This window comes from Centruroides sculpturatus, unplaced genomic scaffold, assembly GCF_000671375.1.
Source record: "Centruroides sculpturatus isolate CEXI.00-Female unplaced genomic scaffold, Cexi_2.0 scaffold682, whole genome shotgun sequence".
NCBI lineage: Eukaryota > Metazoa > Arthropoda > Arachnida > Scorpiones > Buthidae > Centruroides > Centruroides sculpturatus.
Window position 1 is genome coordinate 219,523 of NW_019384880.1, and position 14,090 is coordinate 233,612.

General features: G+C 26.4%; 1 protein-coding gene across 1 annotated transcript; it reads left to right on the plus strand.

The window, feature by feature from the left end:
* The first annotated feature begins 169 nt into the window (after positions 1–169).
* Positions 170–733, plus strand: LOC111631007. The gene is made up of 2 exons (XM_023375191.1): positions 170–424; positions 556–733. The coding sequence occupies exons 1-2, from the start codon at positions 221–223 to the stop codon at positions 724–726; spliced, it is 375 nt and encodes a 124-aa protein (XP_023230959.1). The 5' UTR covers positions 170–220; the 3' UTR covers positions 727–733.
* The last annotated feature ends 13,357 nt before the right edge of the window (positions 734–14,090 follow it).

Below are 14,090 nucleotides of genomic sequence, written 5' to 3' on the forward strand. Positions count from 1 at the left end.
AACTCCACCTTCCAACACTGTAGCATGTGTGCTGCAGGTTGGCCATCCATGATTTAGATTAAACATAGATATTTAATAATACATTTAATTTATGTTTATTTCTAAATATTTTCAGGTAGAGTGTATATCTTATTTTTGTTTTATATATATAAAGACTTAAACTGAATAATTATTTAATCATAACTTAATAGGAAAAGATGAAAAATTAGCATTTGGAACTATGAGGATTCAAGGATCTCAAAAATCAACTGAGAATAACCAGAGAATTCTAAAAAGAAAATTAGGTGAAGAAAGCAGTCAGTTTAAACTTTCACATCATGAGTTTACTTTACATTATAAAGGCATTACAGTCAAAAGGAATGCAAATTATACTCAAGTCATGTTTAAATTTAATGGCCGCAAACATAATTTTTTATCTGTCGAGGTTTGTTTTGAAGTTTAAATTTATATAAAATTTAAATTAATTTTAAACTTTGAATTGAATAATTTGTAATTTTTGTTTTGTTTGTTACTTTTCAAAAATTAATAACAATAAAATTTATATTTTATGTACAGGATATTGTAGAACTTAAAGAAACATTAGAGGCAACTATGCGAGATCCAACTTGTAAAGTATTATTGCTCACAGGAACAGGTAATCAGTTTTGTTCTGGACTTGATCTTCAACCATTAATTTATCAGAGGAAAGAAACAGTAGCAGATGAAATGGCTAAAAGTGTTAAGTAAGTTTCATTTTTTTTTTTTTTTTTTTACTTACATACGATGAGGTCTACGTGTATAGATTGTTCAAAATATATAAAATGCTAACGAGTAAATACGTTTATCTACAGCTTTAATTCGGAATAAAGAATTGTTTATTTTTGAATAATACGACATTAAATTCGTTCATATATCATTAAAATATTTAATTGAAAAAAAAGTATGTATATATATTATTTTAATTTAATTTTTGGATAGAATACAGTAGTTAAATTTTGTATAGGAAATCCTTGATTTTTTTTAATAGGGTCGATATCTAATCTACGAAATTATAAAATAAATAACGTATATTTTGTTAGATTTCGTTTTCATTAGTAAAAAAGTTGTTAAAAATTTTCCTTCGGATACAATACAATAGAAATAGATTTTGTTAATTAACAATTTTTCTTTATTTCTAGTTAAAGAGAAAAATGACAAGCTGTCTGAATAAAAATTAAATTTATATCATTACTATTGTCTCACACGACGACAATTTCTATTTCAAAAAATTAAAAAATAATACCCTTATTTTGTTTTCAAAATTTCTAAAATAAGTTTGATATTAATTTAATTTAATTTTTATATTTTTTTCTTTTTTCTTTAGACAAAGCATTGTCAACTGTTAAAGTGATATTTCTGTTAAATATTACGTTATTTTTTAAATTTTATTTTACATTAATTAAAAGTACTAATTGTAAATTAAAAGTATGAAACATTAATAACACGATTCGGAATAATTTTAAATGGTAATTAACTAAAAAAAACTCTATCTTTTTGAAAGTGCATTATTGTATGATAACTCCTATTATCTACTTATTCATTTTATTTTGTCTCTAAAGACAAGAACATCTGTACAGCCATTAATATCTTTTCCCCCTTCTCTCCATCGTCCTATTTATCCTCTATCCAAGGTTCGTCACAGACAAGAATTATTGCGTCATATTCTAGTTTGTCTTCATTTCGGATGGGATATTGATCCACCGATTTACATTATAATTTGGATCTAAAGAGCAATGTTTTTTTTTTTATTTCATTCGTTCACCATTCGATAAAATGATTCTTTCGGTTATTACGAATGGAGTTTCTAATGTGACTGGATGAAAGAAGGGAAAAAATCTTTACTATTGGAAGCTGTACTTTTATTTTTGTTGGAGATTGGCTAAATTATTGCTATAAATTAGTGAAAAATTTTTAAATCAATGCCTTATATTCGTATGACCTGTCTTATAAGTCCATGAGTATATTTATGGCATTTGAAATCTGTGATAAGCATTACTTACACAGACTTATCACGAACTTTTAAAGTTTATAATAAATATTGAGCACTGATTTATTAAACTTTCCATTATTATAACGAATTATTAAAATTATTTTTTATTTTGCTGTAGAACTTTACTGCTGTAGAGAGATTTTAAATTAGCTTATTAAATAAAAATTATATTTAAAAAAAAAAAATGGAATGAGTGATAAATTTTAGTGCTTACTACATAAATTAATTAATATTCTATTAACAGTTTCGATAGTAAATAATTCAGAATTGATTTTAATGCTATATTATAAGGAATAATTATGTTTATGAATGAAACGTAACACAAACAAACGTCTTTAAAATCAAATCAGATTTAACTGTGCGTAGAGGATGGAATGCTTACAGTTTAACTGGTAATCAATTAAGATTTTGTCTATATTCGACTGCAACTCGACTTCTTTCCCCGAAATTACCTTTTAAAAAAATTAAATTTTAAGCTTAAAAGTTAAAAATATCGATCGAAAAATTTAAGTATAACTTTTTTTAGAAATTTCTAAATTTATACATTCTTATCTGAGAATTTCCACATCAATATTAACGACAGTAAGCACTTTAATATATCTTAATACGCTTTAAAATAAATTAAATACGCTTAAATTGCTTGAAATAACATTATATTTACATAAGAATATTAAATTTCGACAAATAAACATTAAGGTCAGATTTCTTAGTCGAATATTTGTAATTGAAAATTGGCTTTTAAAAAAAAAGTTTTCTTCTTTCTCTTTACCAGAATTCTTTCCTTGTAGTTTTGTAGTTAACCGAGTGATAGTTATTAGATTTCGTCGCATTAAAGTTTGACCTTCGAATGCCAGCACCGGTCTCAACTGGAAAGGAAAACATTCAAAATGGTCTTTAGGCTAAAGGATAAAACAATAAACGTTTTTGTAATATCTTTGCCAAGGGTATGTTATACTTTGGTCATTTTTCCACTTTAACCCGTTGCCGGGAGACACGTTCCTACAAAGAAATGAAAAAGAACCAAGAGGGAAATACTCAGAGAATCTGAAAATGTCGATAAGCAATATTGTAGCAAAGACGAATTTTAGTACGGAAAATTATAAGGAATAATTATAGACTACAAGTTTTCTTCCAATAGTAGCATTCGTTATGAATATTTAAAAATAATTTCGAATTTCGCAACCATTCTCGTTAATTTTCTCACCCCAGATATAAAATACAGTTTTAATAACATATGTAACTTTTTGTTAACATTACAAACGATACAACAACAACATCTTTTTAAATTTTGTTTTTGTATTTGTATTCTTGACGAATTAATTAATAAATTCCTCTTAAAAATTTCACATTAAACTTATATTGGGCATACGCATTCCTATCGTAAATTTAGCCTACAGACGTAAAATGCCAGCCTCCGAAAGACACCATTAGATTTATAATTTAATGGTGTCTTTCATTATACATAATTTAAAATTTTTGCGGATTTTTTTTTTTAATTTTGGTAATTATCTTAAGCTTATTTTATTTATTTATTTTATTTAATTTTTGTCCCGACTTTCAGCATGATTTTCTTAAACGATATAATAAAATTTGCTCTTCTAATTTATTTCTTTACAGTTTAAATCAGAGATATAGACTAGCAGTCGAGATACAAGTGGCTTAGATACGTTTTATTCCAAGATCTACAGTTCAAACACGATCTATCATTAGACTAGATTTTAAATTATTAACGGTAATTTACACCTTACTCTTTATTGGTGTAAACGATTTCCAAAATGGCCGCCTTATCAGATCAATTGTTTTCGGGGAAAACCCGGAATTAAGTCCGCATTTGACCGATCCAAATAGTCGAGATAGTGGAAAACATAGGAAAAGGTCTCTTACCGTTAAGTATGATGATTCCATCTGCTAGTTTTGTAGTAGCCATTTTGATCGACTTTCACTAGAAGACTGCAACGTGTTAAATAAATGTGGTTCCTTGTAAACTGCTCGAACGACATTCTTTTTGTGGATCGATTAAAAAATAAAACTTGAGGCGATTAATTTATAAAAGTTACTACTAGACATAAATATAGGCCTAAATTCTCGAGCGTGTTTAACGAAAATAGATTAAGAGGAAAATCTTTGTGACAAGTGAGATTTTTGAATTGATTTGTTCTCGTTAGTTAAAAATGTCCAGTGAATTACAGGATTATAATACATACTTTTAAACCAGATACTAAAAACAGATATAGATTATACAAGTTATATTTATCGTTCACGTGAGGTTTTTTTTATTTATTTTTACTATATAAAATATAAAACATAATTAATTAAATATTAAAAAAAATTAAAAGTATAGAATATAACTTCTATATTTAAATTTTTTCATTTAGTTATAATTAAAACGACAATCGTTTGCATTGTACTTTATTAATTTATTATTAAAGAGATAATTTTAAAAAAATAATACACATATTTATCACGATCTTTTATAATTAGAAACCATAAAAACTACTTAGAAAATGGAAGCATTGATACTTTAACGTGACTCATATAACTTGATGAAGTGTAACTTGTGATACGACTTTTGTTCGATACTTTTAAATGTATGTCAGTAGAGAAAAAATGTGATATTTTTGTTATATTATATGTAAATTAAACAAAACATTAGACGAATATGTTTTTGGCATTTTTATATAAATCTACTATACAGTCCTATAAATCAAATTTTTATTTGAAAATGCTTAAAACTGGAGCGTTGTTTTGGTATTAAAAATAATAATAATAATAATTTTCATCGAATTCATCGTGATGAATTCTATGAAAATTATTTGTAAAGCACTTCTTGATATTAAAAATTCCGAGAATATGAAGTTTTTAATGAAGTAATTCTTAGATAAAGTCTGTATCAACTAATTAAGAGGTATTTCCAAATAAATACATAAATAAAACGGATTTTACTTTCTCTGCACAATTATTAGAGAAGAAAACGATTTAAAAATAATTAATATTAAGCATAAGCAATTCATAAAACGCTCGAATGAGTAAATGCGGATTTACGCACTATTTCAAATGGTTTAAAAAAATCATCCGATCCGCTATGGAATTTTAGGTATAATTCTTACTAATATACAACATAATTTTTCAGATTTTTTTTTTTAGATTTTAGTTTGGATTTAATATTTAAAAAGAATCTTTTCTTACATCAATCGTTTATGATCTCGAATTTAAATACATCGTAAGATAAAAGACAATTTTGTATTCATGTGTTATAAAATATTTTATGTTAACCTAAAAATGTTAATAAAGAAATTTTATAGCGTTTTTATTAGTCAATAAAATGAGAAATTATAAAGAACTCTACGCGGACTGGTTTTTCTCTACATTCGTCTTACGTAAAATAAATTAAAAATTCTAGAATTCTTCTAGTAAACTTTTCTAGAAAACGAAATTCTGAAAAAAAAAACCTGAACTTAAAAGGCCAGTATCGGCTTGCAACTTACACGAATGTCATATTTATTAAATATATAGTTATTTTTAAATCTAATTACATTAATAGGTCCGTAATATTAAAAAAATAATTTAAAATTATAGCCAAATTTCGACTTAGCGTCAATGCTTATTCTCCACCGAAATTGGCGTTAAATCGAAGTACCCGGAAAGAATAGGAATTATATTTAGTAATGACGTCTACACACATGTTTAAGAGTTTAAAAGTCGCGTGATTTGAGGTAAGAAAGTCGTTTGCAATTCAAATTCTGTTTAATAATTCATAAATACTGAAGTATTCTAAGGAAAATCCATTCAAAAGTATTCAATAAGCTCTACAAGTATGTGCTATATCGAGGTCTGACTGTATGTCCAAAATAAATAAAACAAGAAAGTGAATAAAATGACGAACATTTATTCGGACGAGCAGTTCTGAAGAATTTGATTAAATCGTGGAATTATTTTATGAGTAATATTCACTCTGAAAAGTAAATAAATATTTGATTAAATCGTGCTTGGTTCCAGATAAAAATATCCTTTCCTATTCCTTAGGATAATTATGAGCTGCACAGTTATGATCTACGATCCTATTACCTTGAGAAAATCGTTTCGAGGACGTTAAAGATTTATTTTAATCATACAATTACGCTTTAGGCATAATTATATATCCTATAAGCGTATGTTAAATATCGTTTTTATAGTTATTACTATATGTATTAATTATATATTTAAATAATGTTGTAGCAATTAAGTTATGATATTCGAAGGTAATTAAACTTTCGCATTTTTTACATTAAGAAACAACTAAACAATACAAATAAAATGAAAAGTAATTTATGATAATTATCATTTTAAAATATTGATTTAATTTATCGATTTACTTAATAAAATTAAGCTCGATGACGTCTAATGAATTTTTGCTTCAAATAATAAATAAGTTGTATTATATTATTCTCTGATAATTTTTATATTTTCAAATGTATTGAACTCTCATTTAAATACTCGTTTAGGGGACGTCCATTAATTACGTGTACAGATTTTTAGCCACTTTTGACTCCCCTCTTGGTCGTGTACAATGATGTACTGTACTCTCGGTAAACCTCCCCTTCTTTAATTACGTGTACAATAGTTTAAGGACACGACATTGAAGAAATTACTTTAGAAAGTTTTACAAATATTTTCTAGTTAATAGTTTATTTACATAACAAATTCGTATGCCACTAATATCACTAAACAAAGTCCACGTAAACAATGACTCGATCCTCCATCGTGTACAATGATCTACTGTACAGTACACTTCGTGACGCCTTCTCCCTTAAACTTTAGGCCTACACGTAATTAATTAATGGGTAACCCCTTGGTTGTTATGAAAAAAAGATCCTAACAACGAAGCTCATTAATTACGTAATTATAAAACAAATGCCTACAGTCAGTCTAGAAAAAAATTTAATTTAAATTAAGTTTACGTAAGATGTTTGTGGATTCGTATTTGAAAATTACAATAGGATTTGTTAATGACATGGAATAAACTAATTAGTCTATTAAAAATGTTAATGATGTTAATGCGAACAAGAAACGATTTCTTAACACGCAATTTTTCAATAATGGCGGCTTTCATTATAGAATAATTCGAAATATGTTCCTTGTAGAAAATAAAATATATCCATTCTTTTCGTATTGTTTCTTTCATTGTTTTATTCATAATTTCAGGGCCTTTCGGATGTCGAGAGAGGCCTAACTACTTATCTTCTGAGGCCTTCCAGTACATCCGAAAAACCTGTATTATAGTTAAGGACAGAAAAATAAAGGAAAGTTTTCTTTAATACACAAAAAATGCAACTAAATAAATAATTTATGACAAATGCTTTTGGGGTCTGGCAAATGTGAGGCCAGGACTAAATAGCTCCAATAAGACTTGCCTCAGTTAATGATAAATTAATTTAATGTTGATGTATAAGTATTAAGTTTTAATAATCTCTTGATTAAATCTATTTTATACTGAACAATTTCCTCTTTTAAAGTTAAATTGTCACAAACATTAAATATATCTAAATTACGATCGAATCTATTGAGTTTCATCTCCACTTTCACATCTGTAATACTTTGACATAGTATTTGTATTATATAAATAAGGAAAAAAAGAGATAATTTATGGCTATTGTACGATTGCATAATCTAAATTTACAGTCAGAAATGGTTTCTAACTTTGTATTTCTTGATTCTAATTGAAGTCGCTGAATTGTTTCGAAATCGTCTAATTATTTCTTCTTTTAGAAATAAATTACTCCTCGCAAAATTCAGCTAAATGAAAAGTGAAATTTCTTCCATTTGCGAATAAAATCATCATTAAAAATGTTATTTTTTTAATTACTTTATTCACGAATTGGATTTGGCTACGCTGTAGAGTTACAGCGCACATCTCAAAACTATGACTCAACATTAATTGAACATTATAATGTGCACTATTGGACACTACCGTAGGAAAAACGTTATTTTCTTTAAAAGTACGACAAAAACTCGATTATCCTCACATTAACCGTCAATTTCTGTTAATCGTCAAAGTGCTAAATTCATTTTTGGGGGTGTACAGTTACTGTATTTTTTTCTTTTTTTGGTATTGTCATAATGATGTATAGTATATACTATACGATATAAACTGTATTGTATTTTACTGTATTGTATGCTAATTAAAATACTGCATCGCGTATAAATACTGCACTGTCTAGTAAATAAACGGTTGATTGCACAATACTGTACGCATAGGATTATGTATTAACTGTGGATTATAAATTAATTTTTCTATACTGGTAGAGGGGAATTATCCGGTCCTGACCACTGACGGATAATAGCATTTCTAATATAATTTAAAAAATTAACTAAAAACTAAAAAAGAATTAACTGAAATATCTTCATTTATCGTATTATCTGACATAAACTAAATATCAATAGAATTTCTATTATAAAGAGCTTTATTTTTGTGAAATTTAAGATAATGTTCATGGATTTAGTTCACGAACAAAGAGTTTATTCGTTTTCCGAGAAAGCTTGGAAAATTTTGACATAATTATATAGATATTAAATTAATCAGGGCAGTCGAGAGCTCGTATGAGCCTCTTTAATCAATTTTTTAAAACAAACGAAATACGTAGAATATTTCTTCATTAATACAAAGCAATCTCAAAGATTTTATTTTCTGTAAGTAAAAATAACATTAAAAAATGACAGCTCTGATATTAATAAACTTTGTGATTTTCTAAAAGCTAACCTAGTGCACACTTTCTTACAACATCCTCATCTTATTAACAATGTTGTAAATATTAATTTAGTTAGCCAACAGTTATAATGAACAATGTAGTAATTAATGGAGAAAATGTGTCAACTGCAAAATTTCTTTTGTCGCCAAACGAATCTGAGGACAAACATAATTCTCCTCCTTCAAAGAGTCGCCGTAAAGAGTAATAAAGCTAGGAATACTTATAGTAGTTACTATCGTTTATATTAATTATTACAAACAATTAGGAAAAAAATTCGTTATAAAAAATTTATATAATTTCCTATATTATAAATAATTTGCTCACTTCTTAACAGTCTCGAATCAACACTAGAAATTGTGAATGACCCCAAAAAGAACAGGACTCGAGCAATTACAATTTTATCAAGTTACAATTTTATATTAGAAATTTATAACTTAGTCGATAAACATTTATAATTCGAAATTATAGTTTATTTTAATCACAAATAATTAAATTAATAAATTTTTTAAAAAAGAGAAAAGAGCTATCTGTCTTAACACTTTTGACACAAAGTTTAATTACGTACGGTACGTTTGTCACGAATTTAATATGCATATATTTTACGTCATAAGTTATAAAAAAAAAATTAAATTTTAGACAATAATATAAATATTCGATTTGATTATTCTTAATTAAATAATTAGAATATATTTTTTTTATCATTTTTTAGAAGTATTTAGCTGCAAGATAGATCGAATCTCTCTTATCAGAATGATGCCTAATTATATCAAAAAATGTCTATAAATCTCTCAATAGTTAATTAATTCTTTTATCAATATCGTAAAATTTTTCTCGCGATAAGAATTCTGTTTTTCATCGTACATTAATTGCCATTTTGTACAAACAATTTTTACTTATTCTTCTTGTTACAACGACATTAATTTCCTGTTGTGAAAACCTTGAGGGATTAATCGATATCAAAGTAGTAATTTTTTTTTTTTTTTTTTTGAAATTCTCCATCCCCGGGGCAGTCGACCACCTTGAAATCAACTACGACAATCCTCCTCATACGTCGGAGATTTTAGATATGTAGACAATCTCTTTCTTCCCCCTTAATTTACAATTTATTTCTTAACCTTGACGTCAATAATTTGGATGTGGAGTAGGAGAATAATAATATCAATCATTAATTACTTCATTAACTATCAATTCCGTTTGGAATATTTAAGTAATTTACAGCCGACCAGTTTGAAATAAAATCTGATTATTTAATATAATCACGTTTCGATCGTTGTTTTGAATAAAGTTTAACATATGTTTACTTGTTGAATATTGGGTAATTTAAATAAAAACAGCAAATAATAATAATAATAATTGTTATAGTGTAAGAAATGTCTTAAACGCTAATATATTTGTAAATATTTTTATTAATAAAAGTTATCGAACCTGAGGTTAGCCTGTTCGACTCCTGATTCGGATGAAAGTAGACCATTTATAAATGAATTTTATGAATTTATAACAAAATTTATGCATTATTTATATATAAATTAGTTATTTATAGTATGGATATTTATCATTTTAATCAAATTTTGATGAAAATATTCGAAAATTGAGCGATTATTGATGCATTAAATTACAAGAGATCACTCGATATTGTTTGTACTACAAAAAAGAAAATATTGCTTTTATTATAGGCCTATATATATTAAATATACGACGATTTAATAATTTAATCCTTATAGACAATTTGCTAATTTAATTTGCATCTATATTATTTTAAAAAGATCTAACAAAGGTTTTTAACAAGATACCCATCAAATCGCTCGTTATTTAATTAGTACTTCCAGAAAAATGTTTTAGTTGTTTAAATCGTTATTTAAAACTTATTAAGTTTTACTTTAAATTAATTTATAAACATATTTCTCAATAATAACTTGAAATCTTTGGTATAACTTAGCCTTATAAACATTACTTCGAATTTAAGACTCACCCTCCCTTTAAAAGGGAGTTTTAGGGAAAAAATCGCAAGCTAATTAAAAACAAATTAGTTTAATTCTATTAAGCAAGGAGTAAAAACGTTAATAATTTATTTAAAGTAAAGCACAAATAGGAAATACCGTAAAATTTTCATTATATACATTCTTTTGAAAGGTAATATACCTGGAAGAATATCCCGAATTTCAGATGCAACTTCAACTTTAAATTCGGAAATGTATGAAAAAGTACCTCTTAAATTCGAAGAAATGCATTATTTTTATTTGGTACGAAGGATAAAATGTCCTTCATTATATATATTTTACAAAATTTAGTTCTTTTCCCCCACGAAAAAAAAAATATTTTAAAAAAATGACGAAATTAAATTGTAGATCTCAGAATCGCTCTTACATAAACCCGGCGCTAAATTTATTGAACTATTTTTCGTAAATAAATTTTTAAACGTATAAAATTATATTCTAACTTCTTCCTTGACCCGGTTTACTCATAATTTATTCAATATTATATTTTATTTATTTAATTTTTACCGTTAATTTTCCTACTAGAAATAAATTAGGAAAATTTCGATCTGCGACGACGATAGAATTCGTTTAGTAAAACCGAATTTTATCGAATAATTATCGAGAAAAAAAAATAATGAAGAAAGACTTTCTTAATTCCATGTGACGACCACGTGACTGTTTTAGAGGAAAGTCAAGAATGCAACGGTATAAAGGTGCAACTTTTCCTTCTTCAGTTATATACACATATATATGCCTATAGGAAAAAAAGAACAAGTAAATTACTTCTTAGTATTGTTTATATGTTTATAAATAGTAAGTTTTCCAGAAAGAAAACGTAAAAAATTCAAATTTATGAAGAGATTTAATTGAATAAAATGTCACTTTTATTTACGAAACGTATTTGCAAAAATAAATTTATCACTTTTTTGTTGTTTCATTTAATTTTTTATTATTATTTAAAGTTGCGGAACCGGAGGGAAAACCCCTGCAGGAATCGAAACTGTGATTCTCTCTTGGAGGTGTAAAAACAAAATATTTAATTACTTTCGGGGGTTTTATCAAAAATGTTTATATTGATTATTAATTTTAATAAACATTTTCAAGGTTTTAAGGCTTTTAAATATTCTTTGTGATAGCGACACGACAATGCCATAGCCGGAAGGGAGCTAACCACATACATTTTTCTAAAAGGAAAAATATTCATTGTAATGAATGACATGGCATTAACTACTTGTCCACTTTCTAAATAAAATATTAAGACAACTGAATAGAAATAAACGTCTCTATAATTCGCGTTGACATTCGAAAACTTCTATAGAAATAAGGCCTTACATTGATCCTAAGCGACCTTATTTTTGTCATTCATGTTAATCATAGAATCGAATTTATATGTGTAATTTATTAAACTTTTCTCTTTATTATTAATTTCTATTGCCTTTACGCAATGGCTACGACTAGTAGTGATATCGCTACTATTCTAAGCGACCGTTTAATTCGCTCTTGAACGTAGATTAACTTCACATATATAGCCTATAGCCTATATATATTATCGCGCAGATCAGGATATGAGGTGAGATGAGGTCTTATAGCTCTGTGAAAGCCATAAGAATATCTAAATAAAATAAAAATGATTTTAATTTATATTATTTATATTTTTACATAAATTTTGAGCGTTCAGACCCTCAAACTTTAGTCTTGTAGTTCTAGCAAAACGGCCTTTTGTAGGTATCCTTACTTATCTAGACTCGTATAAGTGACTTAAAATATTAATGTAGATAATTTATTAAAATATATGGTAACATTTTTATTAAAAGGATGATTAAGAAAGGTTTTATTATGTTTATTTTCAACTCAGAATGTTAATAAATTTCTGAATGTAGTTAAAGTTAAGTTGAATTTGTTTAGTTGTGATAAGTTAACATTCAATTCGGTTTGAGTGAAACTCAATTTTACTTTTTTAATTAACTTATTAGTTTCATTCTTTTACTTTTTCATTTGTTTTAATTCGGTTTAATGTCATTCTATTCATTTTCCTTTCAATTGTATTAGATTCCATTTTCGATTAACTCATTTTAATTTTTTTATTTAATTAAGTTACAATTACGTTTTATTTTTTTATTCATATATATTTTAATTAACTTTAATTTAATTTTTAAGTTTTTAATTTGAAGATTTAAAACAGAAGTTTAAATATTGTAAAAAAAAAATATAGAGATTCGTTAGATTCGATACGAAACAAAGGAAAGTATGAATTGAAAGCGTAATTATTTAAACAAATGAGGGAAGAAGAATTAAGGAAAATGTAAAATATAAATAAATGAAAGAAATAAGACAATGACAAATTAAATACGTTCATAATAATATAGTAGAAATGCTTTGAATTATCCATTGTAAAATTTCGTTGACGAAATATTGGCGCGAAGATGTATGTATCACACTATTTGGCGTAGGGAATATTAAAAAAAAAATATTCTATATTTATTTGGATTTCAAATGCTAAATTTAATTGTAAAGTTAACATTTTTTAAGTACATTAAATACATTAATAAAAGTCATATACGTAAATAATAAGCGAAATTAATTTTTTTAAATATACTGTCCGTGTTAAGTGTAGTTAAAGTGTTTACAATCAAATACCAAAGACGAAGTATTTATTGTGACATCGTCTCAATGCCGGGCTGCAATTTTTAATTATATTTTTAATTTATTTCATTTAAAATATATGCTTTCCATCTCAATAGTGACTTGAACTTGTACATCATACTTTTCCTTTAACAATAGAGTCGTACCAGTTATCTAACACCTTCGGGGGAGGGGATATTTTTGAATTAAAATAACATGACTTCCGGTTTACATCGGAAGTTTTTATATTGTTAATCGATACTTCCTGCCCGTAAAGTTTCCCTATCTTGTCTCGTCTTTTATCTATCTAACTCCGTTCTCGAGATTAAGGAAAGACAGACGAACGGACGGCGAGAGTGGGAATTTATAGGTCTACAAGTTTTTTCAAATTGCAGCCCAAAACAATCAGTTTCTCATAGATTATTAGTTTAATTAAGTTTCAATAAGAGAGAGGTAATGGAAGGGATCACGTACTGTACCTACCCTTAAATAAATAGAAAATATTTCTTTTTGTACGTGCGTAAGCTTTTTAGATGTAGCTGCAAGAAAGGATTAAGTATTATCGATAGGGGACCTCTAATCCCCTATCGATAATACACATAATCGCCATTGGAAACAAGATCTATTCTGAAAACTTCCAGGACTGAATCTCATATTAATATGTTAATATAAAATGTAGAAGTAAAAAGTATAAGGTGTAATTATGTATTTGCTTATTATGTAAACCGTTAATTATTTGAGTGTTGGAAATAAAGTTGT